Source organism: Triturus cristatus, chromosome 7 (genome assembly GCF_964204655.1).
Source record: "Triturus cristatus chromosome 7, aTriCri1.1, whole genome shotgun sequence".
Taxonomy (NCBI): Eukaryota; Metazoa; Chordata; class Amphibia; order Caudata; family Salamandridae; genus Triturus; species Triturus cristatus.
Window position 1 is genome coordinate 1,665,506,187 of NC_140590.1, and position 24,921 is coordinate 1,665,531,107.

The following is a 24,921-nucleotide window of genomic DNA, read 5'->3' on the forward strand; positions in this document are numbered from 1 at the left end:
GCTCCGACTGCACCTTCCTGCACAGTGTGGCATACATGTGCAGGAACTGGGGGTGCACAAGCAGGGGGGGCACTACATGTGTCCCCCCCCCCCGCATGCACCTCAGGAGAGGCAGTTAGGGCCCCCTTTGTTTTCTCTCCCCCACCCTTTTCAGGGCAGGCTCATCACCCTGAAAAGGGCGGTGGACAGGCAACTCCTGATATACTTGGCGGTGCTGCAGCCGCACCGCCAGCATATTAGTGCTCCTGAACACAGAGAGCGCCACGTGATCCTGCGGTCCTGTGGCGGTCCGACCACCACACTCATAATACTGCGGGCTGGCTCGCAGTGTTGAGGCGGTCAGACCGCCACCATGTGTTCGGCGGTACTATGGACCGCCAAACTCGTAATAAGGCCCTCAGTCCTTTAAGTCCCAATCCACCACAAAAGTACACTTCTAAAGCCCACCCCCCGCCCCACCAAGACCTCAAAGGAGGCACTTAGAGACTCACAGGGTGTCAGACAGTGGCCAAAAGCAGGGTCCGGTCCAGTTCAGGACTAGTTGCCGCTGGTCAGCTGAGCACTTGCACGAAAGGCATCTTGCTGTTTGTTGTATTCCTGTAATTTGAACAGTGAGTCAGCTTTATGACCCTTTGAGTGCATTTCTTTGTCCTTTGTACAAGAAGAGGCAGGTAGAGTCCTTCAAGGGTCCTCTCAGGTCACAGACAGCAGTTCCAGTACTCCCCTGTTCTAGTGTTCTGAGGTGGGTGCATGGAGGGCCACGTTTATGCCTGGCACGAGCTAGTGGATGTAATTCACTCTTGGGTACTTCCTCATCACTGGGGTAAAAGGGCATGGTTCCAACCCTACTCACTTTGGTCATTTTCAATACGCGAAAGTCTCCAGGCTCACTAAACTTGAGCTTTGAAGGCTCGGGTGTGTAAAGAGAGTGTCCTATAGTGTCCTCCAACAACTAACAACAAAATCCAGTTTGAATCAGTAGTTGTACCCAAATAAACTCAGAACGAAGCATGGTAGGACAAAAGCAGGGTTTTCCAGCAACCAGACCGTAGATACACAAGAATTGTCGTGACATCCCGTTTTCTTCCCTTAAAGTGTGCCCTAAGGTGTATATGTAAACCCAGCTGACATGCCAAGCAGGTTTTGACACTGTAATGTCAGTCAAAAAAGATGATACAAATGCACTTTCTTGAACTAAGAGAGTGTCTCCCTCATGCACTCGAGAAACGAGTTTGATACAATAGTTAATCTTGTAATAAAAAGTTCTTCAAAGCCACTTTGATATTACACTCTTTGTGTTTTCATTTGATAATGAGGTAAATCGTCTCATGGTAACGTAATGGTGTATACTTCGAATTTGTGTTCATTCAAAGTAACAAGTTGCCCAATGCATTTCGGGCATAAAAGCCCTTCGTCACGGGCTAATCTTCTGTAAATGCAAGGAAACAGGGTGTCAGCACAAACAAGATACATTAGTGTGTGTATAACAATGTTGTGACTATACACGGAATATGATAATGCTACTCATGCATTAGTAAAAGGTGAACAGATGTGGATGTTGTGTTTATCAGGAATAAACCAATTTCCTATAGTATCCAACAGGGGTGCCAATCAGAAAATGAACGTCTGACCGTGAGCGGAGAGGTGAGCGATTGAGTGACAAACGGTTAGCGGAGAAGTGAGCGTTTAAGTGACAAACGGTTGCGTGGGCCATCTTGTGGAGATGGCAAACGAAGTGCTCCGATGACGTTCAAGAAAGTGCACTTGTATTGTATTTATCCTCATACTCAGGAGGACTTACCCGATTGCACCACCTACTGGATTACCAGATCAACCAACTCTATCCACCAAGGAGTGCGTTATTCAATCAATAATTAATCGCCCAATCTGAGTAATACAGAGTACGCACCCATCAGGTCTCTAGATGACATTGCACAAACCACAGAACTGATACATTTGTATATACAGTGGATGAAACTCAACAAATTTACAATCTCTTCGAGGAACCAGAAGGAATCAGCGCAAACTCTACCTCAACACAGACTAATATCAAACAACTTTTATACGTTTCAAAAAAAGCAATTACATGCCAGCACTCTTATCAAATACCACAAGGTTCAACGGATACCTAGGGGACTAAGAATTGCCCTTAAATCTACATTGTGCAAAAATAACATCAGATTCACTCAAAAATGGGAAGCAATTTTAAACAAATGTTCACTTGATTTAATTTTACTTGTAGTGGAAGAATTATCCAAATTACTCGAGGAGCTGAATAATTAAATCTCAGAACTGAAACAAGATCTTTCTACCAGATTAGATGGTGAAGAGTGGAATAAAACATTACAGGACCTTAATAAACAATTGGATGAATACTCAAAAGAAATCAATGAAAGGAAATTCAGAAAATTCAAACGAGACACAGTAGATTACAAGTTAGGAGAAGTATACACCTGGGCTGAGGTCTATGCAAATCGGAGACAACAGCGAACAAATACTGCTCGCTTCTCAGACACAGATGCATCATCCTCTGATGACTCCCATAACAAAAACAGACCGCCACGTAGACAAGAAGGTCCACAATTAACCAACATCTCAGAACCAGCATGAGACCCTCTTGTTTCAGATGATCAAGTTCCATCAACATCTTATATCAGCAGAGAAAAACCTTTTTTAGATGTAGGCCAAAGGCCACAAGACGAAGCAGGAGGAAGACCAGCAGTAACAAAACCTGTGGCGAAAGGAACACGCAGCCAGAAAGTCTTGTAATTAACATATCTAAACAGAAACTCACTGAGTTCCAAATGAAAACTCTACAAAATGGATCATCATTCGTTCCCACCTACCATTCCAATCCTCTGTACATCGAGATCAGCTTCTTTAAATTTATGCGAGTGCTCAGATTGAAACATTTTTTCAATAACATTGTAGAACCCACACAAACACCACCAGAAAACACCCTCATGGGACTGCGCACCAAGAGTACATTTATGGCTCCTGTTAGCCACAAGGTGTTAAGACGCATTTGAAACCATCACTCTGAAAGAACTTAGAAAAATTTCCAGTCAGAGAAAACCCAAGAATACCAACATCACTAACAAAGAACTACAAGCTTTGAAACAAATTGCAGCAAATACTCAAATTACCATCCAACAGGCTGATAAAGGAGGAGCAATAGTAATCATGGATTCTGATTTTTATGAAAAAAATATACAAGACAACATTCAAGACACTAACACCTACATGATGTTAACCTTCGATCCAACCAACGAATTCATGAACATTCTACAGATTATCCTAAACAAAGCCATAGAGGCGGGCACTATCAAGGCTGAAGACAAGAAATATCTAGTTAAGACCAACCCTTCAATTCCTTACATCTACATGATCCCAAAAATCCATAAACATGCGACCATTCCACCATTCAGACCCATTGTTTCAACCATCAATTCGATACATGAACCTGTTGGCAGATACTTGGATAGACATTTACAACCACTTGTTCAATCCATGAGCACCTATATTCGAGACACCACGGATTATTTGAACATACTTGAAACTAATCAAAACAAAACCAATTCGGAAACTATATTATGTACAGTGGATGTAAAAGCATTATATACATCAATTCCACAAAACAAAGGTATGGAGGCAGTTGAATCCTTCCTGTTGACCAGCGATAAACCCGCTGATCTTAAAGTTTTCCTTATGGAATTGATACATTTTACACTGTATCACAGTTATTTCAAATGGTCTGACCAGTATTATGTTCAATGCTCCAGAACTTCTATGGGCAATTGTGCCGCACCCACTTAGGCACATTTTTTACATGTACAGATTTGAACTTGACCACATCCTCAACAAAGAAGAATGGAAACGACACTTGCTTTTGTATAAAAGATACATCGACTACATATTTATATTATGGCAAGGAACATCCATAGAACTTCAAAAACTCGTCAATGACCTCAGTAAAGTTAATGAACACATTGAATTTACATCTACCATTAGCAATAACTACATCTCCTTTTTGGACACTACCACAACCAACATGAACGGCAAGTTGATTACCCAGGTACATGTCAAACTCACAGATCGCAATAATCTTCTACATTTTCACAGCTTTCACCAGCCGTCTCTTAAGGAACACCTACCATACTCACAGTTACTCAGACTAAAAAGAATATCCAGCACGGAGCAACTTTACAGAGAAAGTAAAGACGCATGCATTGAAAAATTCAGAAAACACAAATACCCAGAACATATCCTTGAGAAAGCATGTATAAAATGCGACAAAATCTCTCGAAAGACCTTGCTAAGTTCCAAACCGAAAAAGACTACTGACAACAGAAGCGTGTTCGTATCGAAATATTCTTCTCAAAGTTACATCATCAAAAACACCACGGGCGTATTCGGTTACAAGTACAGTTATTTGCTTAGCGAACTTCGGCAAGTATGTGGCGTGTTAACTTCATCACGTTTTTGAAACACTTTGGTCGTATAGTCTATCTCTGTATCCTCATCTCTAAGAAATGTTTATCTCTTGCGGCTGCATGTCACTTATATCAACCCTAGTCACAGAGATTCACGTAATACGTGGTTCATCGACACTTCGTCATCGGAGCACTTCATTTGCTATCTCCACAAGATGGCTCACGCAACCGTTTGTCACTCAATCGCTCACCTCTCCGCTCACGGTCAGACGTTCATTTTCTGATTGGCACCCCTGTTGGATACTATAGGAAATTGGTTTATTCCTGATAAACACAACATCCACATCTGTTCACCTTTACTAATGCATGAGTAGCATTATCATATTCCGTGTATAGTCACAACATTGTTATACACACACTAAAATATCTTGTTTGTGCGGACACCCTGTTTTCTTGCATTTACAGAAGATTATCCCCTGACGAAGGGCTTTTATGCCCGAAATGCATTGGGCAACTTGTTACTTTGAACGAACACAAATTCGAAGTATACACCATTACGTTACCATGAGATGATTTACCTCATTATCAAATAAAAACACAAAGAGTGTAATATCAAAGTGACTTTGAAGAACTTTTTATTACAAGATTAACTATTGTATCAAACTCATTTCTCGAGTGCATGAGGGAGACACTCTTCGTTCAAGAAAGTGCATTTGTATTGTATTTATCCTCATACTCAGGAGGACTTACCCGATTGCACCACCTACTGGATTACCAAATCAACCAACTTTATCCACCAAGGAGTGCGTTACTCCATTCAATCAATAGTCAAAAAAGATGCTCACACTGCCCATCATTCTGCTGAACTCAAAGGAGTCATCCCTGCCTATTCAGGTCGACCTGTCAGTCACAGTGAGCTCATAGGAGGAATTTCACAACTCATTCACATCTATTCAAATACTAATCCCTGGCTGGGAGGGATCGGAGAGCAAATGCAAATTAGCCTCCAGGAACTTAAACACAGAAAAGGTAACTTTCTAAAAGTGACTTCTCCTTAATATCTATAAAACGTGCCTTTAAAATGTAACTGGATTTTACTAATAATTATTAAAAATTGTTTAATTATTTTTGTGGCTAGTCCCATTTTTTTTTTCTCTTAACTGTTTTAATTAACAGAGCTCAAGAGACAACATAGCACAAAACAGTTCCATTAGTACACCGTGGAGAGATCCAGAAAATCAATAGCAGGATGTTCATGAGGGTATAAAAAGAATTGCACACATCCAACAAGAGTCTATTCGCCCACCCCTCTATACTTTCGCCAGGGCGCCCACACTTTCTCCCATTTTTTAGCACATCCCCGACTTTTGTACTGATTTTTCAGACCGCTGGCACCAGTCAAGATCACGTTTCCAGTCCTCCAGCTGATGGGGGTTCGGGTGCCCCCCCACCCCCTGGCAAGGTTTCCCCTTGCTATACCTGCTGCCAGGGCTAACCACATACCTGGGCCAGTCAGATTCACCTCTGATCATTAGTAAAAGCCACTTCGGCTCCAAACTATCTCGGGACAATCCCAAAGAATGTGCAGGAAAGAACCCTTCCGCTGGCATCCCCTGACGCACAGCGCTGTCGGGATCCTACCCCATGTGTATAAGTGGGTGCAAGCATAGTGAGTAGGATGTAGAATCTTGAGCTGCACTAATCGAAATCTAGAGCGTATTGCGACCTCTCTAGGGCTCTGAATTGACTCCTCTCACTCCTCGTCATCTATGCTACCAAGATCTTTGACCCAGGCCTCTCGGGGAGAGTAATCAGGGGGTCTGGTACATTATTTAACAGTTTACGATATATCGTGGAGGCCATTTTCTCAGTGATGGGGTCGAGTAACAGCCTATCTTCCAACGGGTAATATTCCGGAACCGAGACCCCACTGTGTATGCGAGTGCGCAGGGCATGTATGAGTCCTATATGATGGTAGCACTGAATACAACTTGTAGGTTGTATTCCTTCTGAAGAGCCTCAAAACGTGAGCGTGGAATCCCCTTTCCATACATCCCCCAGGTATTCAATACCAATCAATTTCCACCCTTTAAAACTCGTCAGCGCGGCTACGTCACGCAGCGGATCACCCAACCATAATGGCGTCCTACCGGTCAGTTTTCCTGCCCAGCCCAAGAGTTTATTGGCCTCTCTCCAGCACCGCTTTAGTGTGTTCAGGCCACTCCGGATGCGATCTCCAAGAATATAAGAGGGGCTCGCAATTCCCTCGTGGCATGACTGCTTTATCAACCCTGTAGGCCGGCGCCTCCTCGCATACATATATCCAGTCATTGATGACCTGAAGCTGCGAGGCCCAGTAATACAGCCTGATGTCCGGAATGGCTAAGCCCCCATCATACATCACTTTCTGTAGCTTAAGAAGCGCGATTCTCGGGGAGCCACCCTCCCACAACAGTGTCCGGACTGCTTGTGCTATACGTTTGAATAAGGTCGGAGGGAGCTAGTCCCTTTCTGTGCTATAGTATTGAAATTTTAATCTGTACTCTAGTTTTCGAGATAGGACTGTTAGGCCTGCCACAGTGAAAAATAGCTTTTGGGTGCTAGACACTGTATGGACATGTTAACATTAGATTTCTACATTTCCTACTTTGAAATACCATGCCCCGGGCCTTGTGGGCTATTATAAGGCATACATTGGGGTGTCTTATAAATATTTAAAGGGGAGTTTTGACCTGGCAAGAGAGCTTCTTTTGACAGATCAAACTGCAGTTTTTACACTTTGACAGTCAGACTACACAGTGTAGGCCTGAAACCACATTTACATTGCCACTATAGTGGATGGCACAATAGGTACTGCGTTCGCTAGTATCATTTAACTTTCATACCCTGGTTTTATTTTATACCATATACAGTGCCACTGGAATAATGCGGCAGGGAAGAGTCAAATTAGGCATCAGCATTGACCAAATTACGCAGCAAGAAAATGCTAATTATGCGGCATAATGCGGCACATTTGGTGATGTATTACTTCATTATTGTCATTTTATGGTTAAGCCTACGAGGGCATGCGTCTTGCTTGCGACACACTGTTGCTAACAAAATGGTCTTGGAGCCTGCCAGTTGCTTACCATTTGTTGGCTTGCATGGCACTCTTCTTTACTGCCTCGTAATTCATCAAGCAGGGCCTAATATAATTTCTGTTTCTCTCGGTGGACAAGTGACCAAGCACTGATTGATTTAACTTAATCAGTACCCGTCTGTTGCTCCAGACATGCCTGAGGTACTATTTTGTTCTGTTTCCCTTTTAGTGCCACGCAAACAGAATGCGTGTGACTGACAAAAACGTGTCCAGCAGGACAAACAAAATTCCAGATTTATTTTCTTGAGTTAACTTTCTTTTATTTTGCCAAGCCTTCTTTTCTCACTTTGCACGTGGACGCAGTTCTCAAAAGATGAGGATTATCGCATTACAAAGCGACATGGTTTCTTTTTTATGAGTAATTTCAGAAATGATGCTTTAACACATTTCGCACAGCACACCCCAATTTGCCCCACTCCAATCTACACCACCTCACCCCACACCAATCCGCCCAACTCCACCCAATCCAACTCAGACCAATCCACCACACTTCAAACCGCTCACCCCAATCAATCCACTGCAATCCCGCTCCTATCCAACAGTCCGCCCGCTCCAAACCAAAACAGTCCGCCCCACCCAAATCCACTCCAATCTGCCAAACTCAAAACCAAAACGGTCTGCTCCACTCTAAAACACTTCGTCCCACTCCAATCCAAAACACTTCGTCCCACTCCCGTCCGCCGCACTCCCATACATCCCAATCCAATCCACCTCATCCCAATCCACTCCAATCTGCCCCACTCCAATCCAAAACAGTCTGCTCCAATCCAAAACAGTCCACCCCACTCCCGTCCGCCCCACTCCCATTCATCCCAATTCATCCCACTCCAATCCACCTCACCTCAATCTGCCGCACTCCAATCCAAAACAATCTCCCCCACTTCAATTCAATTTCTGTGTGAAGATTTGTAAATTGACTCAAAGTTGCAGTATTTTAATTAACCCTTTGGGTAAACTGGAAAAAAACTTCTTATTCTTACAAAGCATCTACACATATGCAAGGAACAGGCACCAGTAAAAGGCCAAATGCCTTGAATTTTGAGACATGGGACAATAAATCCAAATGAATAACCAAACAAACAGCTTACCAGCCCTGCATGCGCCATGGTTTTTAATTCCAGGTGCAGCACTCGCTCTTGCCCTGGCTCCCCCGGTGTGGCCGTCACAGGCGCTCGGTTTTCATTGCTCAGGAAAAAACGGTTGCCTTTTCCCCCAGCTCCTCCGAAGGCTGCCACATACTCTTCGCCTGGCTGAGACAGGTCAGCGACTATTTTCCCATCTTCTATTACCAAAGTGCCAGGGGGGACCTGAAACAAATGGAATATGCTACTTACCAGTATGCATCTGTTCTTGGCATGTAGAGCTGCAGATCTACACACTTTTGCATAGATCGCCATCTGGTGTTGGGCCCGGATGTTTGCAGTTTGTTTTTCCTCTTGGAAAGTCTTTGGAAGTCACCAGGTGTGAGAAAGTGGCTCTGTATATACTGTTCCTTAATAGGTACAGGGTGTACAGAGTCCACAGACCCCAAGGGTTTAACAGAGGTTAAAGTTAGATATAACCTTACTCTCCAAAGTGGTAGCTTGGTCGAGCAGTAAGGCAATACCAGAGGACAGTGTAAAGCATTTGTTGTACACACTCAGTCAGCAAATAGTTCCACACACTCAATAACTGAACTCTAGGCCAATGGTTTGTATATAAAAAATATATTATTTTCACGTGGGTCGCACTCCGCTGGTCTTTAGCAAGTAGCCCCATAGGAATCTGGATGATAGAGTAGCAGCGGCGAGTACACCTATGCTACAAAGTGTAATAATAAATGCCATCCCTGGACACGTGTTTCGAGGTAGTTGCCTCTCGTCAGCAGGGAGCAGGACTGTGTGGGGGGTGCCGTAGACTGCCAAAAAATATGAGGTTTAAGTACCTTTCGTGGCGGCGCGCGGGTGCAGACTCCAGGCTCGTCAGCCAATCGCTCAGGGAGCTTCAAACATTATTTTCACGTGGGTCGCACTCCGCTGGTCTTTAGCAAGTAGCCCCATAGGATTCTGGATGATAGAGTAGCAGCGGCGAGTACACCTATGCTACAAAGTGTAATAATAAATGCCATCCCTGGACACGTGTTTCGAGGTAGTTGCCTCTCGTCAGCAGGGAGCAGGACTGTGTGGGGGGTGCCGTAGACTGCCAAAAAATATGAGGTTTAAGTACCTTTCGTGGCGGCGCGCGGGTGCAGACTCCAGGCTCGTCAGCCAATCGCTCAGGGAGCTTCAAACATTATTTTCACGTGGGTCGCACTCCGCTGGTCTTTAGCAAGTAGCCCCATAGGATTCTGGATGATAGAGTAGCAGCGGCGAGTACACCTATGCTACAAAGTGTAATAATAAATGCCATCCCTGGACACGTGTTTCGAGGTAGTTGCCTCTCGTCAGCAGGGAGCAGGACTGTGTGGGGGGTGCCGTAGACTGCCAAAAAATATGAGGTTTAAGTACCTTTCGTGGCGGCGCGCGGGTGCAGACTCCAGGCTCGTCAGCCAATCGCTCAGGGAGCTTCAAACATTATTTTCACGTGGGTCGCACTCCGCTGGTCTTTAGCAAGTAGCCCCATAGGATTCTGGATGATAGAGTAGCAGCGGCGAGTACACCTATGCTACAAAGTGTAATAATAAATGCCATCCCTGGACACGTGTTTCGAGGTAGTTGCCTCTCGTCAGCAGGGAGCAGGACTGTGTGGGGGGTGCCGTAGACTGCCAAAAAATATGAGGTTTAAGTACCTTTCGTGGCGGCGCGCGGGTGCAGACTCCAGGCTCGTCAGCCAATCGCTCAGGGAGCTTCAAACATTATTTTCACGTGGGTCGCACTCCGCTGGTCTTTAGCAAGTAGCCCCATAGGATTCTGGATGATAGAGTAGCAGCGGCGAGTACACCTATGCTACAAAGTGTAATAATAAATGCCATCCCTGGACACGTGTTTCGAGGTAGTTGCCTCTCGTCAGCAGGGAGCAGGACTGTGTGGGGGGTGCCGTAGACTGCCAAAAAATATGAGGTTTAAGTACCTTTCGTGGCGGCGCGCGGGTGCAGACTCCAGGCTCGTCAGCCAATCGCTCAGGGAGCTTCAAACATTATTTTCACGTGGGTCGCACTCCGCTGGTCTTTAGCAAGTAGCCCCATAGGATTCTGGATGATAGAGTAGCAGCGGCGAGTACACCTATGCTACAAAGTGTAATAATAAATGCCATCCCTGGACACGTGTTTCGAGGTAGTTGCCTCTCGTCAGCAGGGAGCAGGACTGTGTGGGGGGTGCCGTAGACTGCCAAAAAATATGAGGTTTAAGTACCTTTCGTGGCGGCGCGCGGGTGCAGACTCCAGGCTCGTCAGCCAATCGCTCAGGGAGCTTCAAACATTATTTTCACGTGGGTCGCACTCCGCTGGTCTTTAGCAAGTAGCCCCATAGGATTCTGGATGATAGAGTAGCAGCGGCGAGTACACCTATGCTACAAAGTGTAATAATAAATGCCATCCCTGGACACGTGTTTCGAGGTAGTTGCCTCTCGTCAGCAGGGAGCAGGACTGTGTGGGGGGTGCCGTAGACTGCCAAAAAATATGAGGTTTAAGTACCTTTCGTGGCGGCGCGCGGGTGCAGACTCCAGGCTCGTCAGCCAATCGCTCAGGGAGCTTCAAACATTATTTTCACGTGGGTCGCACTCCGCTGGTCTTTAGCAAGTAGCCCCATAGGATTCTGGATGATAGAGTAGCAGCGGCGAGTACACCTATGCTACAAAGTGTAATAATAAATGCCATCCCTGGACACGTGTTTCGAGGTAGTTGCCTCTCGTCAGCAGGGAGCAGGACTGTGTGGGGGGTGCCGTAGACTGCCAAAAAATATGAGGTTTAAGTACCTTTCGTGGCGGCGCGCGGGTGCAGACTCCAGGCTCGTCAGCCAATCGCTCAGGGAGCTTCAAACATTATTTTCACGTGGGTCGCACTCCGCTGGTCTTTAGCAAGTAGCCCCATAGGATTCTGGATGATAGAGTAGCAGCGGCGAGTACACCTATGCTACAAAGTGTAATAATAAATGCCATCCCTGGACACGTGTTTCGAGGTAGTTGCCTCTCGTCAGCAGGGAGCAGGACTGTGTGGGGGGTGCCGTAGACTGCCAAAAAATATGAGGTTTAAGTACCTTTCGTGGCGGCGCGCGGGTGCAGACTCCAGGCTCGTCAGCCAATCGCTCAGGGAGCTTCAAACATTATTTTCACGTGGGTCGCACTCCGCTGGTCTTTAGCAAGTAGCCCCATAGGATTCTGGATGATAGAGTAGCAGCGGCGAGTACACCTATGCTACAAAGTGTAATAATAAATGCCATCCCTGGACACGTGTTTCGAGGTAGTTGCCTCTCGTCAGCAGGGAGCAGGACTGTGTGGGGGGTGCCGTAGACTGCCAAAAAATATGAGGTTTAAGTACCTTTCGTGGCGGCGCGCGGGTGCAGACTCCAGGCTCGTCAGCCAATCGCTCAGGAAGCTTCAAACATTATTTTCACGTGGGTCGCACTCCGCTGGTCTTTAGCAAGTAGCCCCATAGGATTCTGGATGATAGAGTAGCAGCGGCGAGTACACCTATGCTACAAAGTGTAATAATAAATGCCATCCCTGGACACGTGTTTCGAGGTAGTTGCCTCTCGTCAGCAGGGAGCAGGACTGTGTGGGGGGTGCCGTAGACTGCCAAAAAATATGAGGTTTAAGTACCTTTCGTGGCGGCGCGCGGGTGCAGACTCCAGGCTCGTCAGCCAATCGCTCAGGGAGCTTCAAACATTATTTTCACGTGGGTCGCACTCCGCTGGTCTTTAGCAAGTAGCCCCATAGGATTCTGGATGATAGAGTAGCAGCGGCGAGTACACCTATGCTACAAAGTGTAATAATAAATGCCATCCCTGGACACGTGTTTCGAGGTAGTTGCCTCTCGTCAGCAGGGAGCAGGACTGTGTGGGGGGTGCCGTAGACTGCCAAAAAATATGAGGTTTAAGTACCTTTCGTGGCGGCGCGCGGGTGCAGACTCCAGGCTCGTCAGCCAATCGCTCAGGGAGCTTCAAACATTATTTTCACGTGGGTCGCACTCCGCTGGTCTTTAGCAAGTAGCCCCATAGGATTCTGGATGATAGAGTAGCAGCGGCGAGTACACCTATGCTACAAAGTGTAATAATAAATGCCATCCCTGGACACGTGTTTCGAGGTAGTTGCCTCTCGTCAGCAGGGAGCAGGACTGTGTGGGGGGTGCCGTAGACTGCCAAAAAATATGAGGTTTAAGTACCTTTCGTGGCGGCGCGCGGGTGCAGACTCCAGGCTCGTCAGCCAATCGCTCAGGGAGCTTCAAACATTATTTTCACGTGGGTCGCACTCCGCTGGTCTTTAGCAAGTAGCCCCATAGGATTCTGGATGATAGAGTAGCAGCGGCGAGTACACCTATGCTACAAAGTGTAATAATAAATGCCATCCCTGGACACGTGTTTCGAGGTAGTTGCCTCTCGTCAGCAGGGAGCAGGACTGTGTGGGGGGTGCCGTAGACTGCCAAAAAATATGAGGTTTAAGTACCTTTCGTGGCGGCGCGCGGGTGCAGACTCCAGGCTCGTCAGCCAATCGCTCAGGGAGCTTCAAACATTATTTTCACGTGGGTCGCACTCCGCTGGTCTTTAGCAAGTAGCCCCATAGGATTCTGGATGATAGAGTAGCAGCGGCGAGTACACCTATGCTACAAAGTGTAATAATAAATGCCATCCCTGGACACGTGTTTCGAGGTAGTTGCCTCTCGTCAGCAGGGAGCAGGACTGTGTGGGGGGTGCCGTAGACTGCCAAAAAATATGAGGTTTAAGTACCTTTCGTGGCGGCGCGCGGGTGCAGACTCCAGGCTCGTCAGCCAATCGCTCAGGGAGCTTCAAACATTATTTTCACGTGGGTCGCACTCCGCTGGTCTTTAGCAAGTAGCCCCATAGGATTCTGGATGATAGAGTAGCAGCGGCGAGTACACCTATGCTACAAAGTGTAATAATAAATGCCATCCCTGGACACGTGTTTCGAGGTAGTTGCCTCTCGTCAGCAGGGAGCAGGACTGTGTGGGGGGTGCCGTAGACTGCCAAAAAATATGAGGTTTAAGTACCTTTCGTGGCGGCGCGCGGGTGCAGACTCCAGGCTCGTCAGCCAATCGCTCAGGGAGCTTCAAACATTATTTTCACGTGGGTCGCACTCCGCTGGTCTTTAGCAAGTAGCCCCATAGGATTCTGGATGATAGAGTAGCAGCGGCGAGTACACCTATGCTACAAAGTGTAATAATAAATGCCATCCCTGGACACGTGTTTCGAGGTAGTTGCCTCTCGTCAGCAGGGAGCAGGACTGTGTGGGGGGTGCCGTAGACTGCCAAAAAATATGAGGTTTAAGTACCTTTCGTGGCGGCGCGCGGGTGCAGACTCCAGGCTCGTCAGCCAATCGCTCAGGGAGCTTCAAACATTATTTTCACGTGGGTCGCACTCCGCTGGTCTTTAGCAAGTAGCCCCATAGGATTCTGGATGATAGAGTAGCAGCGGCGAGTACACCTATGCTACAAAGTGTAATAATAAATGCCATCCCTGGACACGTGTTTCGAGGTAGTTGCCTCTCGTCAGCAGGGAGCAGGACTGTGTGGGGGGTGCCGTAGACTGCCAAAAAATATGAGGTTTAAGTACCTTTCGTGGCGGCGCGCGGGTGCAGACTCCAGGCTCGTCAGCCAATCGCTCAGGGAGCTTCAAACATTATTTTCACGTGGGTCGCACTCCGCTGGTCTTTAGCAAGTAGCCCCATAGGATTCTGGATGATAGAGTAGCAGCGGCGAGTACACCTATGCTACAAAGTGTAATAATAAATGCCATCCCTGGACACGTGTTTCGAGGTAGTTGCCTCTCGTCAGCAGGGAGCAGGACTGTGTGGGGGGTGCCGTAGACTGCCAAAAAATATGAGGTTTAAGTACCTTTCGTGGCGGCGCGCGGGTGCAGACTCCAGGCTCGTCAGCCAATCGCTCAGGGAGCTTCAAACATTATTTTCACGTGGGTCGCACTCCGCTGGTCTTTAGCAAGTAGCCCCATAGGATTCTGGATGATAGAGTAGCAGCGGCGAGTACACCTATGCTACAAAGTGTAATAATAAATGCCATCCCTGGACACGTGTTTCGAGGTAGTTGCCTCTCGTCAGCAGGGAGCAGGACTGTGTGGGGGGTGCCGTAGACTGCCAAAAAATATGAGGTTTAAGTACCTTTCGTGGCGGCGCGCGGGTGCAGACTCCAGGCTCGTCAGCCAATCGCTCAGGGAGCTTCAAACATTATTTTCACGTGGGTCGCACTCCGCTGGTCTTTAGCAAGTAGCCCCATAGGATTCTGGATGATAGAGTAGCAGCGGCGAGTACACCTATGCTACAAAGTGTAATAATAAATGCCATCCCTGGACACGTGTTTCGAGGTAGTTGCCTCTCGTCAGCAGGGAGCAGGACTGTGTGGGGGGTGCCGTAGACTGCCAAAAAATATGAGGTTTAAGTACCTTTCGTGGCGGCGCGCGGGTGCAGACTCCAGGCTCGTCAGCCAATCGCTCAGGGAGCTTCAAACATTATTTTCACGTGGGTCGCACTCCGCTGGTCTTTAGCAAGTAGCCCCATAGGATTCTGGATGATAGAGTAGCAGCGGCGAGTACACCTATGCTACAAAGTGTAATAATAAATGCCATCCCTGGACACGTGTTTCGAGGTAGTTGCCTCTCGTCAGCAGGGAGCAGGACTGTGTGGGGGGTGCCGTAGACTGCCAAAAAATATGAGGTTTAAGTACCTTTCGTGGCGGCGCGCGGGTGCAGACTCCAGGCTCGTCAGCCAATCGCTCAGGGAGCTTCAAACATTATTTTCACGTGGGTCGCACTCCGCTGGTCTTTAGCAAGTAGCCCCATAGGATTCTGGATGATAGAGTAGCAGCGGCGAGTACACCTATGCTACAAAGTGTAATAATAAATGCCATCCCTGGACACGTGTTTCGAGGTAGTTGCCTCTCGTCAGCAGGGAGCAGGACTGTGTGGGGGGTGCCGTAGACTGCCAAAAAATATGAGGTTTAAGTACCTTTCGTGGCGGCGCGCGGGTGCAGACTCCAGGCTCGTCAGCCAATCGCTCAGGGAGCTTCAAACATTATTTTCACGTGGGTCGCACTCCGCTGGTCTTTAGCAAGTAGCCCCATAGGATTCTGGATGATAGAGTAGCAGCGGCGAGTACACCTATGCTACAAAGTGTAATAATAAATGCCATCCCTGGACACGTGTTTCGAGGTAGTTGCCTCTCGTCAGCAGGGAGCAGGACTGTGTGGGGGGTGCCGTAGACTGCCAAAAAATATGAGGTTTAAGTACCTTTCGTGGCGGCGCGCGGGTGCAGACTCCAGGCTCGTCAGCCAATCGCTCAGGGAGCTTCAAACATTATTTTCACGTGGGTCGCACTCCGCTGGTCTTTAGCAAGTAGCCCCATAGGATTCTGGATGATAGAGTAGCAGCGGCGAGTACACCTATGCTACAAAGTGTAATAATAAATGCCATCCCTGGACACGTGTTTCGAGGTAGTTGCCTCTCGTCAGCAGGGAGCAGGACTGTGTGGGGGGTGCCGTAGACTGCCAAAAAATATGAGGTTTAAGTACCTTTCGTGGCGGCGCGCGGGTGCAGACTCCAGGCTCGTCAGCCAATCGCTCAGGGAGCTTCAAACATTATTTTCACGTGGGTCGCACTCCGCTGGTCTTTAGCAAGTAGCCCCATAGGATTCTGGATGATAGAGTAGCAGCGGCGAGTACACCTATGCTACAAAGTGTAATAATAAATGCCATCCCTGGACACGTGTTTCGAGGTAGTTGCCTCTCGTCAGCAGGGAGCAGGACTGTGTGGGGGGTGCCGTAGACTGCCAAAAAATATGAGGTTTAAGTACCTTTCGTGGCGGCGCGCGGGTGCAGACTCCAGGCTCGTCAGCCAATCGCTCAGGGAGCTTCAAACATTATTTTCACGTGGGTCGCACTCCGCTGGTCTTTAGCAAGTAGCCCCATAGGATTCTGGATGATAGAGTAGCAGCGGCGAGTACACCTATGCTACAAAGTGTAATAATAAATGCCATCCCTGGACACGTGTTTCGAGGTAGTTGCCTCTCGTCAGCAGGGAGCAGGACTGTGTGGGGGGTGCCGTAGACTGCCAAAAAATATGAGGTTTAAGTACCTTTCGTGGCGGCGCGCGGGTGCAGACTCCAGGCTCGTCAGCCAATCGCTCAGGGAGCTTCAAACATTATTTTCACGTGGGTCGCACTCCGCTGGTCTTTAGCAAGTAGCCCCATAGGATTCTGGATGATAGAGTAGCAGCGGCGAGTACACCTATGCTACAAAGTGTAATAATAAATGCCATCCCTGGACACGTGTTTCGAGGTAGTTGCCTCTCGTCAGCAGGGAGCAGGACTGTGTGGGGGGTGCCGTAGACTGCCAAAAAATATGAGGTTTAAGTACCTTTCGTGGCGGCGCGCGGGTGCAGACTCCAGGCTCGTCAGCCAATCGCTCAGGGAGCTTCAAACATTATTTTCACGTGGGTCGCACTCCGCTGGTCTTTAGCAAGTAGCCCCATAGGATTCTGGATGATAGAGTAGCAGCGGCGAGTACACCTATGCTACAAAGTGTAATAATAAATGCCATCCCTGGACACGTGTTTCGAGGTAGTTGCCTCTCGTCAGCAGGGAGCAGGACTGTGTGGGGGGTGCCGTAGACTGCCAAAAAATATGAGGTTTAAGTACCTTTCGTGGCGGCGCGCGGGTGCAGACTCCAGGCTCGTCAGCCAATCGCTCAGGGAGCTTCAAACATTATTTTCACGTGGGTCGCACTCCGCTGGTCTTTAGCAAGTAGCCCCATAGGATTCTGGATGATAGAGTAGCAGCGGCGAGTACACCTATGCTACAAAGTGTAATAATAAATGCCATCCCTGGGCCCTATGGGGCTATTTGCTAGTATGACGAGCGGTGTGCGACCCACTTTGCATTTTGTATTTAAAGCTCCCTGAGCTATGGGTTGACGAGCCCGGATCCCGCACCCGCGCGCCGTGAGAGGTACTATACCTGATAATTTTTGGCAGTCTACAGCACCCCGCATACGTACCTGCTCCCTGCTGACGAGAGGCAATTACCTCGAAACACGTGTCCAGGGATGGCATTTTAAACTTTTTACTCGTGGCATAGGTGTACCCGCCGCTGTCACTACATTCTCCAGAATCCTATGGGGCTATTTGCTAGTATGACGAGCGGTGTGCGACCCACTTTGCATTTTGTATTTAAAGCTCCCTGAGCTATGGGTTGACGAGCCCGGATCCCGCACCCGCGCGCCGTGAGAGGTACTATACCTGATAATTTTTGGCAGTCTACAGCACCCCGCATACGTACCTGCTCCCTGCTGACGAGAGGCAATTACCTCGAAACACGTGTCCAGGGATGGCATTTTAAACTTTTTACTCGTGGCATAGGTGTACCCGCCGCTGTCACTACATTCTCCAGAATCCTATGGGGCTATTTGCTAGTATGACGAGCGGTGTGCGACCCACTTTGCATTTTGTATTTAAAGCTCCCTGAGCTATGGGTTGACGAGCCCGGATCCCGCACCCGCGCGCCGTGAGAGGTACTATACCTGATAATTTTTGGCAGTCTACAGCACCCCGCATACGTACCTGCTCCCTGCTGACGAGAGGCAATTACCTCGAAACACGTGTCCAGGGATGGCATTTTAAACTTTTTACTCGTGGCATAGGTGTACCCGCCGCTGTCACTACATTCTCCAGAATCCTATGGGGCTATTTGCTAGTATGACGAGCGGTGTGCGACCCACTTTGCATTTTGTATTTAAAGCTCCCTGAGCTATGGGTTGACGAGCCCGGATCCCGCACCCGCGCGCCGTGAGAGGTACTATACCTGATAATTTTTGGCAGTCTACAGCACCCCGCATACGTACCTGCTCCCTGCTGACGAGAGGCAATTACCTCGAAACACGTGTCCAGGGATGGCATTTTAAACTTTTTACTCGTGGCATAGGTGTACCCGCCGCTGTCACTACATTCTCCAGAATCCTATGGGGCTATTTGCTAGTATGACGAGCGGTGTGCGACCCACTTTGCATTTTGTATTTAAAGCTCCCTGAGCTATGGGTTGACGAGCCCGGATCCCGCACCCGCGCGCCGTGAGAGGTACTATACCTGATAATTTTTGGCAGTCTACAGCACCCCGCATACGTACCTGCTCCCTGCTGACGAGAGGCAATTACCTCGAAACACGTGTCCAGGGATGGCATTTTAAACTTTTTACTCGTGGCATAGGTGTACCCGCCGCTGTCACTACATTCTCCAGAATCCTATGGGGCTATTTGCTAGTATGACGAGCGGTGTGCGACCCACTTTGCATTTTGTATTTAAAGCTCCCTGAGCTATGGGTTGACGAGCCCGGATCCCGCACCCGCGCGCCGTGAGAGGTACTATACCTGATAATTTTTGGCAGTCTACAGCACCCCGCATACGTACCTGCTCCCTGCTGACGAGAGGCAATTACCTCGAAACACGTGTCCAGGGATGGCATTTTAAACTTTTTACTCGTGGCATAGGTGTACCCGCCGCTGTCACTACATTCTCCAGAATCCTATGGGGCTATTTGCTAGTATGACGAGCGGTGTGCGACCCACTTTGCATTTTGTATTTAAAGCTCCCTGAGCTATGGGTTGACGAGCCCGGATCCCGCACCCGCGCGCCGTGAGAGGTACTATACCTGATAATTTTTGGCAGTCTACAGCACCCCGCATACGTACCTGCTCCCTGCTGACGAGAGGCAATTACCTCGAAACACGTGTCCAGGGATGGCATTTTAAACTTTTTACTCGTGGCATAGGTGTACCCGCCGCTGTCACTACATTCTCCAGAATCCTATGGGGCTATTTGCTAGTATGACGAGCGGTGTGCGACCCACTTTGCATTTTGTATTTAAAGCTCCCTGAGCTATGGGTTGACGAGCCCGGATCCCGCACCCGCGCGCCGTGAGAGGTACTATACCTGATAATTTTTGGCAGTCTACAGCACCCCGCATACGTACCTGCTCCCTGCTGACGAGAGGCAATTACCTCGAAACACGTGTCCAGGGATGGCATTTTAAACTTTTTACTCGTGGCATAGGTGTACCCGCCGCTGTCACTACATTCTCCAGAATCCTATGGGGCTATTTGCTAGTATGACGAGCGGTGTGCGACCCACTTTGCATTTTGTATTTAAAGCTCCCTGAGCTATGGGTTGACGAGCCCGGATCCCGCACCCGCGCGCCGTGAGAGGTACTATACCTGATAATTTTTGGCAGTCTACAGCACCCCGCATACGTACCTGCTCCCTGCTGACGAGAGGCAATTACCTCGAAACACGTGTCCAGGGATGGCATTTTAAACTTTTTACTCGTGGCATAGGTGTACCCGCCGCTGTCACTACATTCTCCAGAATCCTATGGGGCTATTTGCTAGTATGACGAGCGGTGTGCGACCCACTTTGCATTTTGTATTTAAAGCTCCCTGAGCTATGGGTTGACGAGCCCGGATCCCGCACCCGCGCGCCGTGAGAGGTACTATACCTGATAATTTTTGGCAGTCTACAGCACCCCGCATACGTACCTGCTCCCTGCTGACGAGAGGCAATTACCTCGAAACACGTGTCCAGGGATGGCATTTTAAACTTTTTACTCGTGGCATAGGTGTACCCGCCGCTGTCACTACATTCTCCAGAATCCTATGGGGCTATTTGCTAGTATGACGAGCGGTGTGCGACCCACTTTGCATTTTGTATTTAAAGCTCCCTGAGCTATGGGTTGACGAGCCCGGATCCCGCACCCGCGCGCCGTGAGAGGTACTATACCTGATAATTTTTGGCAGTCTACAGCACCCCGCATACGTACCTGCTCCCTGCTGACGAGAGGCAATTACCTCGAAACACGTGTCCAGGGATGGCATTTTAAACTTTTTACTCGTGGCATAGGTGTACCCGCCGCTGTCACTACATTCTCCAGAATCCTATGGGGCTATTTGCTAGTATGACGAGCGGTGTGCGACCCACTTTGCATTTTGTATTTAAAGCTCCCTGAGCTATGGGTTGACGAGCCCGGATCCCGCACCCGCGCGCCGTGAGAGGTACTATACCTGATAATTTTTGGCAGTCTACAGCACCCCGCATACGTACCTGCTCCCTGCTGACGAGAGGCAATTACCTCGAAACACGTGTCCAGGGATGGCATTTTAAACTTTTTACTCGTGGCATAGGTGTACCCGCCGCTGTCACTACATTCTCCAGAATCCTATGGGGCTATTTGCTAGTATGACGAGCGGTGTGCGACCCACTTTGCATTTTGTATTTAAAGCTCCCTGAGCTATGGGTTGACGAGCCCGGATCCCGCACCCGCGCGCCGTGAGAGGTACTATACCTGATAATTTTTGGCAGTCTACAGCACCCCGCATACGTACCTGCTCCCTGCTGACGAGAGGCAATTACCTCGAAACACGTGTCCAGGGATGGCATTTTAAACTTTTTACTCGTGGCATAGGTGTACCCGCCGCTGTCACTACATTCTCCAGAATCCTATGGGGCTATTTGCTAGTATGACGAGCGGTGTGCGACCCACTTTGCATTTTGTATTTAAAGCTCCCTGAGCTATGGGTTGACGAGCCCGGATCCCGCACCCGCGCGCCGTGAGAGGTACTATACCTGATAATTTTTGGCAGTCTACAGCACCCCGCATACGTACCTGCTCCCTGCTGACGAGAGGCAATTACCTCGAAACACGTGTCCAGGGATGGCATTTTAAACTTTTTACTCGTGGCATAGGTGTACCCGCCGCTGTCACTACATTCTCCAGAATCCTATGGGGCTATTTGCTAGTATGACGAGCGGTGTGCGACCCACTTTGCATTTTGTATTTAAAGCTCCCTGAGCTATGGGTTGACGAGCCCGGATCCCGCACCCGCGCGCCGTGAGAGGTACTATACCTGATAATTTTTGGCAGTCTACAGCACCCCGCATACGTACCTGCTCCCTGCTGACGAGAGGCAATTACCTCGAAACACGTGTCCAGGGATGGCATTTTAAACTTTTTACTCGTGGCATAGGTGTACCCGCCGCTGTCACTACATTCTCCAGAATCCTATGGGGCTATTTGCTAGTATGACGAGCGGTGTGCGACCCACTTTGCATTTTGTATTTAAAGCTCCCTGAGCTATGGGTTGACGAGCCCGGATCCCGCACCCGCGCGCCGTGAGAGGTACTATACCTGATAATTTTTGGCAGTCTACAGCACCCCGCATACGTACCTGCTCCCTGCTGACGAGAGGCAATTACCTCGAAACACGTGTCCAGGGATGGCATTTTAAACTTTTTACTCGTGGCATAGGTGTACCCGCCGCTGTCACTACATTCTCCAGAATCCTATGGGGCTATTTGCTAGTATGACGAGCGGTGTGCGACCCACTTTGCATTTTGTATTTAAAGCTCCCTGAGCTATGGGTTGACGAGCCCGGATCCCGCACCCGCGCGCCGTGAGAGGTACTATACCTGATAACTTTTGGCAGTCTACAGCACCCCGCATACGTACCTGCTCCCTGCTGACGAGAGGCAATTACCTCGAAACACGTGTCCAGGGATGGCATTTTAAACTTTTTACTCGTGGCATAGGTGTACCCGCCGCTGTCACTACATTCTCCAGAATCCTATGGGGCTATTTGCTAGTATGACGAGCGGTGTGCGACCCACTTTGCATTTTGTATTTAAAGCTCCCTGAGCTATGGGTTGACGAGCCCGGATCCCGCACCCGCGCGCCGTGAGAGGTACTATACCTGATAATTTTTGGCAGTCTACAGCACCCCGCATACGTACCTGCTCCCTGCTGACGAGAGGCAATTACCTCGAAACACGTGTCCAGGGATGGCATTTTAAACTTTTTACTCGTGGCATAGGTGTACCCGCCGCTGTCACTACATTCTCCAGAATCCTATGGGGCTATTTGCTAGTATGACGAGCGGTGTGCGACCCACTTTGCATTTTGTATTTAAAGCTCCCTGAGCTATGGGTTGACGAGCCCGGATCCCGCACCCGCGCGCCGTGAGAGGTACTATACCTGATAACTTTTGGCAGTCTACAGCACCCCGCATACGTACCTGCTCCCTGCTGACGAGAGGCAATTACCTCGAAACACGTGTCCAGGGATGGCATTTTAAACTTTTTACTCGTGGCATAGGTGTACCCGCCGCTGTCACTACATTCTCCAGAATCCTATGGGGCTATTTGCTAGTATGACGAGCGGTGTGCGACCCACTTTGCATTTTGTATTTAAAGCTCCCTGAGCTATGGGTTGACGAGCCCGGATCCCGCACCCGCGCGCCGTGAGAGGTACTATACCTGATAATTTTTGGCAGTCTACAGCACCCCGCATACGTACCTGCTCCCTGCTGACGAGAGGCAATTACCTCGAAACACGTGTCCAGGGATGGCATTTTAAACTTTTTACTCGTGGCATAGGTGTACCCGCCGCTGTCACTACATTCTCCAGAATCCTATGGGGCTATTTGCTAGTATGACGAGCGGTGTGCGACCCACTTTGCATTTTGTATTTAAAGCTCCCTGAGCTATGGGTTGACGAGCCCGGATCCCGCACCCGCGCGCCGTGAGAGGTACTATACCTGATAATTTTTGGCAGTCTACAGCACCCCGCATACGTACCTGCTCCCTGCTGACGAGAGGCAATTACCTCGAAACACGTGTCCAGGGATGGCATTTTAAACTTTTTACTCGTGGCATAGGTGTACCCGCCGCTGTCACTACATTCTCCAGAATCCTATGGGGCTATTTGCTAGTATGACGAGCGGTGTGCGACCCACTTTGCATTTTGTATTTAAAGCTCCCTGAGCTATGGGTTGACGAGCCCGGATCCCGCACCCGCGCGCCGTGAGAGGTACTATACCTGATAATTTTTGGCAGTCTACAGCACCCCGCATACGTACCTGCTCCCTGCTGACGAGAGGCAATTACCTCGAAACACGTGTCCAGGGATGGCATTTTAAACTTTTTACTCGTGGCATAGGTGTACCCGCCGCTGTCACTACATTCTCCAGAATCCTATGGGGCTATTTGCTAGTATGACGAGCGGTGTGCGACCCACTTTGCATTTTGTATTTAAAGCTCCCTGAGCTATGGGTTGACGAGCCCGGATCCCGCACCCGCGCGCCGTGAGAGGTACTATACCTGATAATTTTTGGCAGTCTACAGCACCCCGCATACGTACCTGCTCCCTGCTGACGAGAGGCAATTACCTCGAAACACGTGTCCAGGGATGGCATTTTAAACTTTTTACTCGTGGCATAGGTGTACCCGCCGCTGTCACTACATTCTCCAGAATCCTATGGGGCTATTTGCTAGTATGACGAGCGGTGTGCGACCCACTTTGCATTTTGTATTTAAAGCTCCCTGAGCTATGGGTTGACGAGCCCGGATCCCGCACCCGCGCGCCGTGAGAGGTACTATACCTGATAATTTTTGGCAGTCTACAGCACCCCGCATACGTACCTGCTCCCTGCTGACGAGAGGCAATTACCTCGAAACACGTGTCCAGGGATGGCATTTTAAACTTTTTACTCGTGGCATAGGTGTACCCGCCGCTGTCACTACATTCTCCAGAATCCTATGGGGCTATTTGCTAGTATGACGAGCGGTGTGCGACCCACTTTGCATTTTGTATTTAAAGCTCCCTGAGCTATGGGTTGACGAGCCCGGATCCCGCACCCGCGCGCCGTGAGAGGTACTATACCTGATAATTTTTGGCAGTCTACAGCACCCCGCATACGTACCTGCTCCCTGCTGACGAGAGGCAATTACCTCGAAACACGTGTCCAGGGATGGCATTTTAAACTTTTTACTCGTGGCATAGGTGTACCCGCCGCTGTCACTACATTCTCCAGAATCCTATGGGGCTATTTGCTAGTATGACGAGCGGTGTGCGACCCACTTTGCATTTTGTATTTAAAGCTCCCTGAGCTATGGGTTGACGAGCCCGGATCCCGCACCCGCGCGCCGTGAGAGGTACTATACCTGATAATTTTTGGCAGTCTACAGCACCCCGCATACGTACCTGCTCCCTGCTGACGAGAGGCAATTACCTCGAAACACGTGTCCAGGGATGGCATTTTAAACTTTTTACTCGTGGCATAGGTGTACCCGCCGCTGTCACTACATTCTCCAGAATCCTATGGGGCTATTTGCTAGTATGACGAGCGGTGTGCGACCCACTTTGCATTTTGTATTT

At 49.0% G+C, this 24,921-nt stretch overlaps 1 protein-coding gene across 2 annotated transcripts in view; it reads right to left on the bottom strand.

The window, feature by feature from the left end:
* Positions 1 to 24,921, bottom strand: part of MTG2 (mitochondrial ribosome associated GTPase 2) — a 109,814-nt gene that overhangs the window by 32,196 nt on the left and 52,697 nt on the right. Inside the window, exon 5 of one of the 2 annotated variants that reach the window (XM_085619772.1) lies at positions 8,661 to 8,879. The exons of the other annotated variant lie outside the window; for it this stretch is intronic. Within the exon in view, the coding sequence (XP_085475898.1) occupies positions 8,661 to 8,879 (219 nt within the window). The remainder of the gene's footprint in view (positions 1 to 8,660; positions 8,880 to 24,921) is intronic. 2 annotated transcript variants of the gene reach the window in all.